Raw genomic sequence first — 19,006 nt, forward strand, 5'->3', positions numbered from 1 at the left:
CTTAAGCTTCAATTTAATGTAGGAATGACCATTGAAAGATATTTAGGTGATGAGCAATTCTCACTAGAGTAAAAAGTGTGCCTACTTACCCCGTTCTCCCCTAGTTCTTAACTTGAGATACTCTCACCAAGTTTAAAATTTGATGATATGTTAACTTAATCTAATTAAAATAAATGTTGACTTGATTTTACTGTATTTAAAAATAAAACTTGTTTTAATGAATGAATGAATACAAAGATACATGTATATAGGCCTACTCATCGGATTGGTTCTTCTAGATAAAAGAGGCGGGCTTATCCACGCCTTTGGTTCGCTGCCTGGGCAGACTCTCCATTGATTGCTTCACTGCAACGTCACTCGGAGACTGCGCTGGCTCTCTCTCTTCCTGTGTTACCGCCCTTGGGCTGAGTGAGATGAGAGAAATCGAGCGCTGAAGACTTCGCATTCACTGAAAACACTGGCACTATTTGGAGCCTCTTTTAGTAGGTCCCATTAGCCTCAGGTAAGGAAATAAACAGCTCTCTTTTTTAAGTAGTATGTCAATTCATTGAACGTGCAAGCCGTGCTGTTTTACACACTGTCACTTGCATAATGTGCTGGTTTAGCTAAACGGCTATGAGTCAACTGCAAAGGTTAGCGTGCTAGCTGCTACATGTCATCGGGCTGTTTCCCTTACTGCATCCGACGAATGTAGCGAAGTTACCAAAGTTAGTGTCACACAATGCGCCTGGTTTGGCTTTAAATCGTTCTCAGCTTGTGTGCAGTGGCTAACGATAGGCGACGATATTGGCGATAGACACGTTTAATGTCAGCCTGGTGATCGTAAACATGTCAGGAGCGAGTTAGCTAAAACGGTTACGTCGCTCATTATGTCCACAGGAGATGGATGGATGAAACTATTACCAACGGGACGCAGCGTGCTTCTGTGTCAATACGATTAGATAACGAATATGTGGGTCATTATATGGGAGTGCTAAGTATCCTCTAATGATTCTGGTACTTCCCTCCGTTCCTGGTTATTTATTGCTTCATTTTGTATAAGTATGATTGTTGCTAATTGTATGTCCAGTGAGGGATCTATTTAATCTCAGCTGCCCATCCCTGTCAGCTAGACAATACATGTTACAGACAGGTCAGTGTTTTGTCTGTTTTGTCGAAGACAGGATTGTCATTGTTTTTTTTTTAAGGACGTTCTGTCGGTGGGATGACTCACACCAGTGTGGAGGTGGTAGGGGAAAGGCTGTGTAATGCTTTAGCTGCATTGGTGTGGTTGTACTTGTTAGATGGGTGCAATGTCAATGTTCCTGTGTCACTGAGACTACTGTCACTGAACACACTCCTTCTTTCGAAGTTAATGTGAGAATGTGGTGTGTGTTCATATTCGTTGATTTGAGCAGCAGGGCTCAATGGTGAATGAAGGGTGTGGCCCAAGTCTTAAGGACTACGTCTGCTTGGGGAACAGTGGTTTTCCCTTTAAAGCCTGGAGGCAGGTGACCCTCTTGTAGCTACGTGTTTGTAACTCAGTGCAACACTGTGGTGGCGATTGCTGACATGGCATTTTTGGCGTTACAGCCAGCCAGCCGTAGGCCTACTACCTTCTGCAGTGCAGTGTTGCAGATAAACAGGCTCACTCGATAGCTTTTGTGTAACCCTGCATACCTTTCACTGGAGAGGGAAACCTGTCTGCGAGTGCCTGGTTTCACCCTTTGTGTAACGCAAGGCGTGAAAGTAGCCACCTTTACTTCAACCCAATGTTATTTACACCCCATCCCAGCTAAAAGGCAGCAGGGCACTCCTTGGAATCTGTTCTCATTATATAATAATGGAGTGTGTGTCTGACGTGTGCAGCTAGAGAGTATAGTAGGAATCATCATGTGTGTTTGTTGTAGAGACGACCCACTTCTGCCTGGCCCTAGCCAAGTTTGCACATGAGTAGAAGGGACAGACTTGTTTGAGTGAATGAACAACGTAAATGTTGATTGTTTTCCTTTTCTGACACATACTTCACTTCTCTTGGGAGGTCAAACAGCCATGCCATTACTGTTTAAACACCTTTTATTCCCATGCATTTTAACTACCAGCTTACGGTATGGCTGTCGATACCTCTGTCTTCTGTAAATCTGTTTTCTATCATTTCTGACACATGCAGCAGGCACCTTAGGAGGCTGAACACACAAAGGATAAAGGAGATCTAAGCAACAGCAATAGGGTGGAGTGACAGAAGACTAGAGAGTAGAGTAGGTGGTAGGAGAAAGAGCAGAGAGACTTGTGTCCCATGGGAAGCAGAGCTGGGTCAATCTAACTATAGTCTTATTGTGGGCGTCGTCCTATAATAATGTAATAACCAGGCAGTGTTTCCTGTTCATGTTCCCAGCTGCAATATTACATGTTTTTTCCTCCAGCTTCCGGACCTGGATATTGATATCAAGAATGTTATAGTTACGGAGATAAACTTTGTATCTATATGTGATGGTGTATGTCTGATGTCATAGCACACACTTAACTTATCTTACTTATTACTCATCATACAATTTGCTTGTCATTATTGACCCTTTTTGAAAGTGTTAGTAGCCCTGAGATGTTTCACTTCTAAACATGGCTAAGCTTTATCTGAGTGAGTGTGATGACAAAGGAAAGAAATGGATAGTGTACAGTTCACTTACTACTTTTATTACTTCATTTTTAAGAGAACATGGTCACTACTGTTCTTCTCCCAATTAAAGAAATATGGGAGAAACCTTTCATCTTTTTTTGTTACCCTTTTTATTAACTTTATTCATCAAACAACCAGAAAAGTCCTTAAATTGTAGAAATATATTTTGTGAGTTTATACACACTCTGTGGAATAGGGTTGCATTTCAATAATGCACACCCACTTGCAGTAGAGTTTTTGTTTTGTTTCACGGCTTAGGCCCTGTTCTCATGGCAACACGAAACGGTGCAAACGCGGAAAAATTCCCGCGGTTGCACTATATAATGTACATGAAAACAGCAAACGCAGGCATGAAACCGCAAGTTTTTGAGATCTACTCCCAGGGAGGATTTTTTGGAAAACACAACGGTTTTGGTTTCTTGTAAACACCGAAACCATTTCCCCTGATAACGCTGACGTCCCGGCTCCACTTCACGTATGCATAGTCTATAACATTTGCTGTCAAAATACCCACACGCGAGTTATAAAGTTAGAAGACAACGTAACATGCACAGTGTCTCCGCGGCACCATCACTGTGATCAGCGGAGAGTGTCATGCAGGGCTCAAATATAACACTCGCCAATTTAGTCTATAGTCTATTAGTAAGTTATTGATACCATGCAACCGCCACTTTGTCTGGGGAAAGATTTGTGCTCTGCCGGTTTTTCTAGCAAAATAAACGTGTGTCGCTTCTATATGCCAGGGACACGGCTCTCTCTACATTAAAAAACACTATCCATAGTTCACAGCGGTTACTACGGCTTCACAGTAAAAGCATGTCACTGGCTAAACATTAATAGCATTTCACTGGACAAACGAGTTGAGTCACTGAGTTGACTTTTATTTTGAAGTACGCCTAACAGGAAAGATAGCCGCTCACAAAGCCCCTTCACTATCAGCATGTCTTCTATTTTCACAAGTTCAATGGGTGAAATAAGAGGACAGAAAGCTTGTCATTTACAATACTTGTAACCCCAAGCTTACACCAACCGCTTTATGAACGTTAGTGGCATTAATTTTCAGTTACAGTAAGGTTTTATGCATCAAATTGTACCGGAAAAGCTATCTACTACTACCTTGTACCGCCAACTGCTGGCATGGCATGCTTACTACAGCGATTTCGTCCCGTTTCCTCTGAAAACATGTGTACGAGTGAAGATGTCAGATACATTGTGTCTGAAGTGAACAGGGTTTTTTTAAAACCAAAAACGGGAAAACTGTCACGTTTTCACCGTGAGAACAGGGCCTTAGTTTAAATGTGTTATGTCATCATCCATTTTATAACATTGCTTTAATCAGAGAGTTTTTTTTAATCAAATCTCTTTTCAGACACATCACAGACACAAAAACACATCTAGTTTTTCCGTGAACTTACAGATATTTGCGGTTTAAATATGTTTGTATGTCAACAACAGTTAACCTGAGGGTACAGGTCAGTAGGTAAGTGAAAGGTGAGTGTAGAGTGCAGACAGGTTTTGTATGTATTATTGGCTCTGAGCCATCTGCTGTTGTCTTGGAAGGATTAGCAGAGGGGAGAAGGAGAGAGGAATCAATCAGATTGGACTAATGGATCCTCTCAGGCCTGAACCCACCCATTGCCATCATTATCCCTGTCTGCAAGCACCATTACTCATAGTAGCACACTAAGGATACACTGGTTCTCAATGTAGCCGTCGGCTGTTGTTTTAAATGGGTTGAGCTGCTACACGTCTTTGAGTTGTTAAATTGTTTGTAATATGCTGAGGTGTTATTTTGAGCTGACCTTGTCATAAGAGCATTATGTGTGTGTGTGTGTGTGTGGGGGGGGGAACTTAAAGCTTATCCCGGGCTGAATCCACAAGTGTCTTTTTAGGATTGCCTTATTCTGCACATCAGAATTAGTGTGGGTAAATTACCCAAAATGAGCACCACCAAAGTCACAAATCAAACTCCATTTGATCTGAGAGCAGTCTTTTCCATATGCTCTCGCGGGCTAGCAAATATATGACTGGTGTGTTGAATTGAATGAAACTTGACTGTAATTGATTGTCCAAAGTAAAGCCTCCTCCATATGTTTTTCTTGTCCCAGCGTTGATTATGAAAGATGGATCAAACTCCCCCTTTTCCAAAAACATGCGAGCAAGCGCTTGTAATGACATCACGTGAAACAAATCCAGTGGCCCTGCAGAAAATCCCTGTGTTGGTCGGATGCAACATGGATTTAATATGATTTGGATTCATGCATTTGTTTAATCTGTCGGATATAATGCTTAAACCAGATGTACAGTAGATGTGTAATCCCTTATATATGACAGTTGTATATTTTACTTATTGATTTTTTTTTAGCTTTAGCTTGACATTTTAATTTGGGTCATATTTTGAATGTCCTTTTTTATTTCCCCCACCTTATATGTCTAACACCTTTTAGCATAGCTCCTTTGTAGCTTTGAGTGGCAGATGCTCTACTTTCTCCCAGCCAGCCTCTATGATATCCAGCAGTAGTAATGCACTAAACATAACAGAACTCACTCTGTCTGCCAGGGTCTGATTGAACTACAACACAGTAGTTGACAGTTAGGGTGTGATTATCATTCTAGCTCATTATATTTACAGGCTTTGATTATACAACTCAGTGTTGACATTTAAGCCCATCCGCTGGCACTCAGGCTTGCAAAATGCCCCTGCCTGTGACACTGTGTGTGTGTGTGTGTGTGTGTGTGTGTGTGTGTGTGTGTGTGTGTGTGTGTGTGTGTGTGTGTGTGTGTGTGTGTGTGTGTGTGTGTGTGTGTGTGTGTGTGTGTGTGTGTGTGTGTGTGTGTGTGTGTGTGTGTGTGTGTGTGTGTGTGTGTGTGTGTGTGTGTGTGTGTGTGTGTGTGTGTGTGTGTGTGTGTCTGTAGTGGCCTTTTATAGAGGAGGTGAGGGGACAAATTAGACAAGGACAGAGCCTGGATTGTTTGAGACATGAAAAGTATTAGGGATGAATGATGCTTTTCAGCGAATTCCTCTGAGAAAGGAAAATAGGAAATGGCACTTTTATATTTTAAAAGAATCCTTGACTAGAGCCCAGACTTGGAAGCACAGGGTGTTTTTTTTTCCTCCTGCTGCTGTCACAATACAAGTTTGAAAACAGTGCTGTAATTCACAATTGTCATGATTCTGTGAGCGCGAGGCCATATTCCTGCAAGCAAGCAATCACTTGAGCATATCCGTATTTACACAAACACATCAACTTTTTTTTCCTGCTTTCTTCTTTGCCAATAGCGTGAGCAAGCCATTTGGGAAAGTAGAGTTGTGTGTGTGTGTGTGTGTGTGTGAGAGAGAGTGATTAGGACTAAGACCATCTGTGGAGTCCTGCAGGGAGTCTGGAAATCATGAGGTCACTTTCTGTTCCTATACTGCGTGGGAGAGAGGGGAACTGAAGGCTGGAGACCCTCCCTTCATTTAGTCTGACAAGAAGATCCACACTCACTTCATAACTCATTCACTTATCCTGGCTTTATTTAATCTTTAACTGTGGTGTGACTTTCTTCTACATCAACTTAGGAGTTTGCTCCAGTATTATCTGTTGCTACTGTTGAAGTTTGCCTTATTTCAGGCTTTTAGTCACTAGATTAAATACATATTATACATGCATTTTCTCAACCATTTAGAATACTTTTCTTTTGGTACTTTTTGTAAGTGGATAATGACAATGACAGAAGCAAAGTGTTTGTTAGTGAAGCCTCAAGGGAGCGGTCAGATGATTTGTACAAGCATGAGAAAGTGCTTCCTTTGTTGCAGCTGTGTGTGTGTGTGTGTGTGTGTTGCATCATTGCAAAACCTCGTCATCCAGCCCAGCTGTGGTCCACTATTGTGTTCACAGGGATCATGAGATAAACAATGTCCATCTCAGCTTAGATTATGAATAAATACATTACACATGTTTTAGTCAGTTAAATGAAAATATTATGGCCAATCATGAATGTTTATTTGCTTTGTTTTTGTCTTCAGGTAATACCCTCCCCCACCCTGGTCTGGAGCAGGAGTACGGTGTGTTTGGTTGTTGACTATTAGCAAACGTTAAGCACCAGGCACCATGGCGTTGTCCTACAAGAAGGACCTGGATAAGTACAAGGATCTGGATGAAAATGAACTCCTGGACAACATGTCGGCGGAGGAGCTCAAGCAGCTGGAGTCGGCCCTGGAGGAGATGGACCCTGAGGTCAGTGCTGGGTCGCAATGCTGGAGGAACCGCCCAGGCTCTGGACCTAAGGGGGAGTTCCTCTTGCACAAGGGAGATTTATTTGGCAATGGACAATTCAAAAACAAAACAAAAAAACGACTGTATGCACTCGTTAAAAATATTTCGCAACCACAGCTCACTGAAATACAATTTAACACATGCCCCCGATTTTTCCAAGAATTAAACCTATTAAACTGTATGCCTCTAGTCTGGGTCGTAGTAAGTCTAGTGAATCATAGAACTACAAAGAGGACATGGTTGAGTTAAACTTCCCACAGTGCATTGAACTTCACAAATTCAAAATCCAAGTGTGGACATTTTGCCTTCCAAACACACCTCCCAGTCCCCAGCCAACACTGTTGTGGGTGTAATTTAAAGGGGGAGTCTGGGCTGCAGTAAGTCTTTTCCGCAGGCTGCCAAGTGTTTGTGTGTTTATTTGTGAGTGGAGCTGTAGAGAATAATTAAATCCCCCTCCCTCGCCCAGGCGCCGGGTTTTTTTCAATTTAAATTCCATCTAAACCGAGTGAGACAAATCACCCCACATGATGACCCCCACAGGAAACAGTCAGCAACAGTGGGGAAATGTACATTTCTAATGTAAATTTTTTTTATAAATTGTATTTGGTTTGTTTACAAAGAGACTGGACAATCTTTTCATAGGTCCTCGTTCACCTCCCCCATGTTTCCACTGACCTACGACAAATGGTCCACAGTTTGTTACAATTTTATGTTGCGTCATCTTGTTAAGCCATGAGGTTTTTATTGGGTTGTGTGCGTCAAGTTCTTTTTTAAACTTCTACATCTGGCATTGATGCCAACTACCACCAAGAGCAGGTGATATACTGCCATTTGCAAGCAGCTCAGTGTTGCACAACATATTTTAAGACACGCCATCATTTGTAAACAGGCTGCTGTTAACAAGTAGGAAAAATGCTTTTGGACCAGAGCACACTACTTAAATAATCTGATGCTATACTGATGTCATAGTACATGTACCTTCTATAAGAGATCCTGGCTTCACAAACAAGCGTAAGGGTCAGATTGAGCAGCAGAGCAGCAAGACAAATAAACCTTTCTGTAAGTTTTTGCTCCATGACGCTGTTCAGACATGTTTCACTAGCTGCATGAATGGATCATTTTCCATTTCATAGAGGGCATACGGGTACATTGAAGGCTTTAAAAACCTAATTGAGAATTCACCCCTCATCCAAGTTTTTAGTGAGTGTACAAAGAAGAAAAAAACAAAGAACTAGAGAGCTTCTTGGACCTACTCTTTGTGAAACCAAGACAGTGCTCTTTGATATAGGGGGGCATGAACAAATCCAGTTAGCATCAAGAAAAAAATCTAAAGGCACCCGTTTTAGAATAAAGGTAAAACGCCTTTATTACATCTGGCATATTCTAACTAGAATAAGACACTTGGTGCATTGTATTGTTTCAACACATACCTTCCCATATTCCAGTTAGTTTCAGTGTCTTGGATTTTTTTTCTTGATGCTCACTCTATAGTGAGTGTATTAAAGTATTCCTCAGTTGACAGCTCTAATGTGTGTTTCCTCTCCTCAGAACGCTCTTCTACCAGCCGGCTTACGCCAGAAGGACCACACAGATAAGACAGCAACAGGATCTTTCAACAGGGACGGCCTTCTCAAATACCTGGAGAAGGAAGCCATGGAGTACAAGGACAGAGACGACATAGTGCGCTTCACTGGAGAGAGAAAAGGTGTGTGTATGTGTATGTGTATGTGTATGTGTACGTGTACTGCGGCCCATGATAGTGCACCAATACACTGTTCCACGCCTGGCTCTTATCAGTCCAATCAATAGTGCGCTGCTATAACATGTCGGTTATATATTTCTCACTCATGTGTGATTGTATTTGTATGGGCAGTCAATACAGACCCACAGCAGTTAGTTCTGATGTCTCTGCAGGTATTATATGAACACGTCTGCTCTTATGCAACACATAGCAGTGAGGGGGAGGTGTGTTTGTAGGGGATAGGAGGTAGGGAGTGTCACCAGAGAACGCTTGGTTAGGATTAAATGACTGTTGATTGATATTAGTTGGTACTAAGCAGGAATTCTAAAGGTGGAGTTAGCGTCATTGGAGAATGCTTGTTGTCAAAATAACTAAAAGTATGGCTACAGTGGGCCACTTCGAGAGCCTTTTGTATACTCTTTATTTACATACCCATTTACAGAGCCTAGGCTGTGTATTATTAACGTAGAATATTTTTTCAGCGCTAACACAGTACGGACAGGTAGTGGATCGTGAGGAAATATTTACTGATTCTGACGCAAAGTGATTTTGACAACAAGCATTCTCCAGAATTGCTGACTCCACCTTTTTAAATGTGATATGTGAGCCTGTTGTAGATGTGGGAAGAGAGAGGGAGCACAGGACTGTCTCCCATGACAGACTTGTTTACATGATTAACAGGGATGAGAGAGCCAGAGCCGTGTTGTGAAATATAATATGTGCAATATTCCTTTAATTAATTAATTAATATTGGGATATTTTAATTTGATGAAACATGATTTAAAAAATGATACGTTGACTCCTGCGGCATCCTACTTTGGGAACCACAGTTCAAGAGTTTAGTAAACCCAGACTTAACGTGCTTAAAACTGAGCCCACCATGCTTTGGTTTATATCGGAAAACTGTGCAAATCTTAGTCCGAAGCCTCATTTGAAAGAGTGGCTTCCAAAGTTGACATAGATTTGTTTGTTTAGCGTTTGCTCATTTATTAAAAATGTCAATCAACAAATATCCCTTGGTCCTATGGAGATACTAACTGTGAGTCCAGCTGTGGACCTTTTTTGTGTGCCTTGTGTCTAACTCTATACAAGTTTGACAAGTAGTTGAATGGGTTTGTATGTGGTACGTACTCGCATAGTTATATGATGAGGGGTTTTAGCGGTCAACTGTGCCTGTAGTATTGGCAGTGTAGGAGTAAAAATTCACATTGCACTGATTGTGGGATGTATCATCATTACAATCTGTGTACATGGAGTTGTCGGAGGTTTCTTGAGTGGTGTCACATCAACATAGTGGATGTTCTCTGGCGGAAATGTTCAAACTAAAAGGTGAATCAAACAACAATGGGATTAAGTTTCTGTAAAAACTGAAATAACCTGATCTTCTTGAGAGAAACGTATTCTATCCAAACAGGTTTGAAGACATACTTGTGTTAGTCCTGCTCACTTTCAAGAAGAGGAAAAATAGGAGATGGTTTATGTGACAGCATGACGGATAGAAAAGTAGTGGAAACATTTGCCAGGTAGAAATTCTTGTCCAGAGGAGTTCCTGTTGTTGGGATCCTCAGAGATCTGAACGCTAGTCCCTCACTGGCTGGAAAATATATGGAACTGACACCCCCCCCCCCCCTCCCAACCCAACCCTGGCCTGTTAAAAATTATGCTCCCTGCGTGTGTGTGTGTGTGTGTACTATATGACAACATGGAAAACTCCCATCTCTGTGGAATGTAGCTGATTCTCTTTGCCTTGTTATACTCACCCCCTGCTGATAAATAATGTGGTCATGAGAGTGTGTGTGTGTGTGTCTCCCTTCAATAACACATGATGAAAACAGGCTGCTTAAATGCCAAGGCAACCATCGCAGCCTTTTAACCTCTTAAGAGTTATTATATTGGGTCAGCCCTTCTTATTAATTTTTTCTGTTATCCTACCTTTTTTTATTTTCATTCCATTCTCTCCATCCTTTTTTCCTTCAGGGTTTGTCAACAATAATAACATGGAGGAGTTCTGGCTAGATGGCGTTTGAAGCTTATTAGCAAGACGTGCTGTGTGTGTGTGATTGTACTTTGAGAGGTGCACGTTATTGGAGGCATGTTCTTTGGGGTTCAGTTGAGGTTCAAAATGGGAGTCATCATCATGTCAATGTGATTAATACAGCTGGGCTTTATATCACAAATTGATCTCAAGGGGGTGTACAATCTGTATAGTATACCACACCCTCTATCATAAGACCACTTTTAATTTGAATAAACAAAAAGTCCAAAACTGGTCAAAAGTAATATTTATCGTTGCACTAATTGTAGCATTTTGAGGCATTTCTTCGGTTGAAGTCGGAAGTCTTTGGCATCATGTTTGTTGAGGTTACAGTGGAGGATGTAGCTATTGCAACTAACAAACAAACATGCACCAGCTCTGTGAAACACACCCCTACAGTATTTAGTTTGTCTGATTAATTGCTTTCACAGTCGACGTGTATGCCGCTAAGTAATCATGTGCCACAGAGAACCGGTACATCAGGCAATAAATTGGCTACTGCAAATTAACTGCTCAAAATGTAACCAACGTTTCATTTATATGATTTTTCTAGTTTATCTCAGCTGATTTGGCCTCTCTTCTATCATTACCTCACAGAGCCAATGGCTGAGATCTGGTAACATGGTGAACAAAACCACAGGTTTAGCAAACTTACTTGGAAGAGTGACCGTAAGCCAACAGTTTAGTGTAAACACCAGTGATCATTTCTGGCTTCAAATTTGCCTTAATTTGAGGAAATGCGTATTATCAGAAAGGCTCCGACTTCTTCCTGGATCTTTACTTTCAAAATACAGCATGTTAAATACATCCGTTACAGACAATAACACAACACATCTCAGCCTTTTAGAATGTTTTTCCCAAATAAATGATTAAATGTGTTTTCCTCTTTAACGTCAAACATATATGCTCCTGTGGGATCATACAGATGACAGTCAGGACTTTGACGCTGTCTTCTCCAGAGGGACTGGCACAGGATGCTGCCTGATGACTGTATTTACTGTTTGGTTAGGCTTTCAGGAAGTGCCAGAGCCCCCACTGGGGACCAGTTTGAACAATTTGACTGGCTGCTGCTTGACTGACTTTAGAAGGAGGGAAAGAGGGAGGAGGGCCTATTTCTATGGAAGTGTTTTTGTTTAAGAAAAGCAAGCGAATGGCACACCCCACGGGATGGTCTCTCTCCGCCTAGAGGCTACTGTAGCTGTTGCCCCCGTCAGTGCAGTTCAGAGTAGACTCCACAGTCATTGTTCCGTGGCTTCCTTCTTTCGCTCTTTCCGTTCCTTCCCCTCAGGTTACCATGGCAATACCATTAGTTGTCAGACTCTCAGTCATGGCTGGACTGAGCCCGGCTAGTGTGAACGTCTGATGGCTGGAGAATGTTGTGTAAAATAGCAGGAGGTCCCAGATTTTATTTGCACACAGGCACAGCACATTTCACCGCCTTGTCGGAAGCATCGGTGGCATTATTATAAAATGGCTTAGATGAAGTCACAGTGGATGTCATGAGGATTTTATTTTTAACCATGACATGAACAAAACAGTAAATGCAAATAAATGTATACAACTTCGTCTGTGCTGACAGGCTTTGCATTGAAAACATTAAATGGGATTAAGTAAACACGCCAAGAAACGCACACATCAGTTACTGTGTAGAAAGAGATTCAAGCTGAATAGCTATTAGCTGGACAGTAATAGCCATCTCAAGGTCCTGCTGTGAGGTGTGCGGTCTGATGTTAAAGCAAAATGTGTAGTAACTATAGAGAAAAATCCACAGATTAGTGTTGATTCCAACCCTATGTTAGTATATATTTATTACACTTTCATAATTCTGGAATGTGTCCATCTGGTCATGCAGTCATTCTTATGACTGTGGAATAAGACAGGAGGATAGAAATGGCTGAAAGAGAAAAAAACAAGGCTCCATTAACAAGAGAAATGGGAGGTTGTGTAACATCTCATAAAACCTTCTTCTGGCCCACATGCACCTGTTTCTGCCATCTGTGTTGATGTTAAGCTCATTTATTGCCTGTCCCATTTTACGAGGGGCTGAATCCTCTTCTAAAGGCGTCTTTGGATTCTCAATGAGATTCTTCTCACCTTTTCCTCTCTGTCCCTTTCCTTCTTCCTCCACAGGCAAGGCGTTTGTCCCTAAGCAGAAACCCATAGAGACGCGCAAGGAGGAAATCACCACCCTGGACCCAGAACTAGAGGAAGCCCTGTCCAGCGCCACAGACACAGAACTCTGTGATCTAGCAGGTGAGAATGAATGAAAAAGGGTCTTTGTTTAAAATACTTCCAAAAAACCTAACTCCGTATGAGGTTTTTTTTTTGTGTGTGCTGTACACCCAGTCTCTGTTGGGACCGTAGAACACAAGCTCCATTCACTCTGACTGTGTATCCCCAAAGCTCTGTCCCTTACTGTGTGTGATGGGTTAGTGGTCGTGGTGGTGGAGAGGATAAAAGGTCTCACTGAGCAATATGGCACTACCTCTAGATAGGGTTACCCTTCATTCACTGACCGGTGTAGTGTGTAATCCTGGAGAACACACACAGAGATTCCTCACCACAGCCACTGAGTCTAAAGGTTTGCTTTTCTTTTACAGCCATCCTGGGTGTTCACACGCTAGTCACCAGCACTCAGACGTATGATGGCACTGGCAGTAAAGAGGGTTACAACAGTAAGTACGGTCATAGAAAGCGATCTGTTATTTCAAAAGGCCGAAAAAGGTAGAATATTGGAGCTGTGTCTGTGTGTCTTCTCCAGATGTCGTCAAAGGGGAGAAGATGACCCCCGTGTTCGACGAGCCTCCAAATCCCACTAACGTAGACGAAACACTGCAGAGGATAAAAAGCGACGACAGTTCCTTAACAGAGGTCAACCTCAACAACATTAAGGTACGCAGAATAAACCCCCGAGGCTTTTCTGTGTGTGTTCATGCTCTTCTGGCTCCACTGGACTCCATGTCAGTGTGGCTTTATGTTTTTTTTTTTTTTTTTTTTTTTTTTCAGAACGTTCCAATTCCCACGCTGAAGGAATTAGCCAAAGCCATGGAGAAGAACACGCACGTCAAGAAGTTCAGCCTGGCAGCGACACGGAGCAACGACCCAATCGCTGTGGTGAGAGGGATTGGCCTTTGGACTTCATTTATGAGCTAATTGTTCACACCTGACAAGCCCAATATTTACATCTTTGCTTTATTTCCTCTTCCTCCTCCTGCCAGGCGTTTAGCGAAATGCTGCGCGAGAACAAGTCGTTGCGAAGTCTCAACCTGGAGTCCAACTTTATCACCGGGGTGGGGGTGCAGGCTCTGGTGGACGCGTTGCGAGACAACGACACACTCACAGAGATCAAAATAGACAACCAGGTACCACATGCTTTGTGACACATGCATACATGAACACACACACACTTCACAGCTTATAAACGTCTTCCTTTGAAATTTTAAGACAAAATCAATGAGTACCTACTCACAATCCGCTACCTGTCCGTACTGTGTGCAGGGCTGAAAAAGAATAGTCGGAATACACAACCTAGGCTCTGTAAACAATAGGATATGTAAACAAACACCAGATTTTATTTCAGCGCCCACACAGAGAGGTAGCAGATTGTGAGATATTCACTGATATTGACAAAGTGATTTTGACAACAAGCATTCTCCAGAATCTCTGACTCCACCTTCAATTATGATATGATGAAGAGAATTTAATATTGTATTTCTCCTTCTCACGTTTTTTGTCGCTGTCATCAACCGGTCACCACTGTAGGTGAATACAGGGAACTGAATGAGGAAGTATTTGCAAACGCAGCCAAGTAGTAGAGAATGTTTTGCTATGCAATTGAAGACGATGCCAAAGAACACAAACCACAGCACTTTGAATGGCCTTGTCTCTGATGTGTGCTATATAAATAAACTTGCCTTGCCTTAATAATACATTACATACCTGATGAGATTGTTCAGTAGTGAAAGTGTATACTGTATATCTATGGTCCAAGTCAGTTAAAGTGAAGTTGAGACTCTGATGTTCAAACCTTGACGTGTGTGTGTGTGTCTGTGTGTGTGTTTCAGAGGCAGCAGCTGGGTACGACTGTAGAGATGGAGATAGCGAAAATGTTGGAAGAGAACAACACCATAATTAAGTTTGGCTACCAGTTCACCAAGCAAGGCCCTCGCTCCAGAGCTGCTGCAGCCATCACCAAGAACAATGACCTTGGTATGACACACACACACACACACACACACACACACACACACACACACACACACACACACACACACACACACACACACACACACACACACACACACACACACACACACACACACACACACACACACACACACACACACACACACACACACACACACACTAAACCCCACACACACACAAAATAAACACTAAACCCCACACACACACAACCACACATCGGTCGTCAGTGACAAACTCTCCTTTCTTTTAGCTCCTCCTCCTGTCAGAGTTGCGGTAGCACAGGTGTGGCGCATGGGTGTGGCTATCTGAAGTGTGTCAGTGTTTGAATGAAGCAGTCACGGCATTAACAGTGTGGCCATTGACACGGTGTGATCACAAAGGCTTTGAGAATGTGATGACATCTCACTTCCTGTTTTTCTCTACACGCTGACAAATGCTGTTAAAAACGGATCCAAACTTTGACCGCTTAGTTCATGATAACCCACCTATGCCCCCCCCCCGATAAACTAAACTAACAGGCCTGTGTAAGCTGACGGTTGTGTTGCAGCATGTTTGCAGTTCTTTCTTGTATTCTTTAGTATGTCAAACTATCATGCTTTTTTTGACTAACGTTAATTTTTTCCTTTTCCTTTTCAGTCCGCAAGAAGCGAGTGGAAGGGGACCAGTAGGGACAGAGGCGGCCCCGTCTCCCAGCCAATCCCGTCGTTTCATCTCACCGTGTGGAATAATTTTAGCCAATGCCCTGGTCTCATCTCACTGTGTGGAAACTTTCGTCTTGTGCCAAACTGTGGAGCAAGGCACGCTCAACCAGAAACATACATCTGAGAAGAAGGGAAATAACTGGAATTGCCCTCTCCCACACACACACACACACACACACACACACACAGAGACACACACACACATGTTCATACTTATGTTTATTATTATTTTGTTATTGAAAGTGTAATACTGATTAGCTTTTAGTCATTTCATTTCAGCATTTCATTTTCTTTAAGCCTTTATATGATCTGTCCAGACTTTTTACTTGCTTGTTTCCCTTTTATAATATGCTATAATCATGTCTAGTAAAGATGACATTACCAAGTAACAAAAATAACAAAACAGCTTTGTAACAACAGTAACTAATATTGAGAAGTAACTAATATTGAGAAACCCCTGTATCCTAATAGCTGGCTGTTGAGACATAAGCTTCCTGTCGAATTCCTGTATAGAACCAGCATAATTGGCAATCCGAGCAAGGTGGTTATATCTTAGCTGTGACTACTATCCCTGCAAACCTTACCTGGCCTGTAAGATAGGAGGAGTTATCATAAAGTGAGATTATCACCATATGGTAACCAGCTGACTCTTGGTTTTAATGTTGCTGAGCACATCGCTGTTTCACTTTCCATCCAGTATGGGGTTTTGCAGGTGTTTATTGGAGTTGCCTTGTAAAGCCGGCTCGACTACCTTGGCTGGTGTGGTGTGTATGTGTGTAACGGTTAAATTTGTGCTGACCTCATGCTTTAGTCAGCCTGAGAACAGATCCTGGCTCACGCCCTTATATTAATGTAATACTGTAAGTATCAATGCATAATATTTTATATTACTGTTACTGTATTATTCCAGCTAAAAGATCTTATGTTCTAAAGTGCTTAAAGTATCAATATTGAACGTATCGGTTCAACATGTTGGCTACGTCGGCTGCAGTCACTTCGATCTGGGAAAGGAGTCTGTGGGTTAACAACAATCATGTAAACATTCTGTTCAGAAGCCAACATTTGATTCATTTTGTGGACCATTTATTGCAAAAACAAAATGTTCAGCATGTAGTCGAGGAGTTGATTTGTGTGAGGAATAGTTTGTGTGAAACTTCTCAGGTTGCAACTACTTGTGTGTTTCTATGAACTACACCGCCCTGATAGAAAAGTCTTGTACAGATCGTATATCTTGTGCTCCATACCCCTTAACACAAATACTTTCACATTGCTCTCAGCAGCATCACAGCAGTAGCACATCATTCATTGTGTAACGGATGACAACATGTGAGGTGTGCCTCTCTAAACTGAACTTCCGGAGATGCACCAACCTGCTAAAGATGGGGTGTAAACAGGACTTATTCAGGAGTAACTTGAAACTTGTGTATATACTGTTTATGTGTAATAGGAACTATATGCTGGCATGAACTCTTCAACCTGTGAACGTCATGTTTTCTTTTCGACCAAAAAATACTCTTCATCTTAAAAGCCTCACATTCCTTGGACTATAGTTGTATGGCTGAGTTCAGACCTTGGGTTTTATATGTGTGTACTTTCATGATCATATCTGCCAGTATTTCTTCTTGGACCTTTTTTGTTTGTTTGTTTGTTTTTACATTACTGTGCTTTGCTGGTGGATGGTCTGCTTAAATGAACTGCTTCTCTTGCTTATACTCTTGTTAAGAACATTCCTTTTGATTCATAATACTGTATGTTTATTCATTTTAAAATTGCCATCTCAAATTCAAAGTGCACACAGACACACTTTTAGGTGTACACCACATACACCTACACATGACATTGTTGAGATTTTTTTTTTTTACCTTTAATCAAAACCCAGGTGTATATCCGACTAAAGGAAAATGTACTATTATTAAAGCACCAACACCACAAGACTGGTTAAAAAAGCACTGCTGAATATAAGACATCCTCAACAATAAATGTTTTTACATAATATCTCTGTCTTCTTGCATTGTCTTGTTTCTAATTAGTTATGTCTTTATACCAAATAGATTGTTGACCCATGTACCTCTCTCCTATATTGTCATGTAGATGCTCAACTGTTGACAACTCCAATCTGATTAAGGGACACCAAATGTGGCTGAAAGCTTGACAGAATTGAAGTGGAATTTGTGCTAATACTTTTTTTAGACTACTTTTTCCAAGGTTAAAATGCAACTTAAAATTATATTTTAATGTTAAACTGGAAATAGACTTTTTAGTGATAAATCCAAGTTTGAGATTTATGGCTGAAACAGGATGGTGTATGTAAGGAGAGAGAACAATACAACAGTGTATCACACACCCACAGAGAAATATGGTGGAGGGAAGTATTTAAGTCTGGGGGTGTTTTGCTGGAGTTAGACACCTGCATGAATGGACAATTAAAGTATCTTGACTCGTGGTCTCATACTTTTGGACGCCAGTATATAAGATGTCTTGTAAGGATTCATGAAACTGCCTTCGATTTCTGTGTGTGTGGAAAGTGTGTGTGTGTATTTAGCATCTGATTTCAGTTCCTGGACTGAGCCTCCACACACTGTCTCAGTTAAAGAGGGGCCTAGGTTTTGAGGTTGGATCATTTCTATAGCATCATAATGCTGAGAAAAGAAATGGTCGGGATCCTTTCCACAAAATATTTACTTAGGTCAAGTTCAACTAGGCCTACTATTAATATTATTGAAACAAGTATAAGATTTCATGGCAGTCCATCCAATAGTTATCTAGCCTACATGTTAGAAAACCTAAAGGATGCATGTTAGAACCAAAGGGTAGGTCCGTGGCTTAAAGAAGGATGTTTCCTTTGAGGGCCATGGATGTATGGAGTAGACTGAGAGATTTCAGTCTGGAACAAAGTGGTTGACAGACCGAAAACTCACCCCACTAGCATGGGTAAAAACTAAGGGATGAACTGCCTAACTCCTGAAATGTAGAATGAACTGCGGTTGCGAGCAAATCTCAAGTTCAAATCTGCAAATTTTAATTTATTATAGACAGGCCTTTTGGTTTGGGAGTAACTCTAGGCGGTGTTTGTAGGCACCCTTTAATCAGATCCAGTTTTTCAGATTGTTTGCACATGCCTGAGAGATGACGTAATGTAGTAAATGACTCCATCGCTCTCTTGAGTTTCCTGTGCCAGAGCGCTGCGGTGAGCTGCTGTCAGAGAAAACTCTGCACTGCTGGCAGTGAACTGTGGCCGAGGGGGGTAGGGGGTAGTGTGTGTGTGTGAGTGAGTGAGGGTGTGTTTGTGTGTGCATGCGTGAATGACTCAAGTGTTTCCACTCTATGAGAATAGATAGAACGAGAACAGCAGGTTAGTGCCATGTCTGTTAATCACACACCAGAAGGCATCATTTCAAAGTAAAAACCCAA

At 41.7% G+C, this 19,006-nt stretch overlaps 1 protein-coding gene across 1 annotated transcript; it reads left to right on the forward strand.

The window, feature by feature from the left end:
- Positions 1-364: 364 nt before the first annotated feature.
- tmod2 (tropomodulin 2) lies at positions 365-17,590 on the forward strand. The gene is made up of 10 exons (XM_080053465.1): positions 365-502; positions 6,663-6,873; positions 8,461-8,617; positions 12,819-12,941; positions 13,289-13,363; positions 13,450-13,580; positions 13,695-13,802; positions 13,907-14,050; positions 14,753-14,897; positions 15,531-17,590. The coding sequence occupies exons 2-10, from the start codon at positions 6,748-6,750 to the stop codon at positions 15,560-15,562; spliced, it is 1,041 nt and encodes a 346-aa protein (XP_079909591.1). The 5' UTR covers positions 365-502; positions 6,663-6,747; the 3' UTR covers positions 15,563-17,590.
- Positions 17,591-19,006: the final 1,416 nt, after the last annotated feature.

The sequence above is a fragment of the Ammodytes marinus genome (assembly GCF_949987685.1).
Source record: "Ammodytes marinus genome assembly, chromosome: 1".
NCBI classification, from domain to species: Eukaryota; Metazoa; Chordata; class Actinopteri; order Uranoscopiformes; family Ammodytidae; genus Ammodytes; species Ammodytes marinus.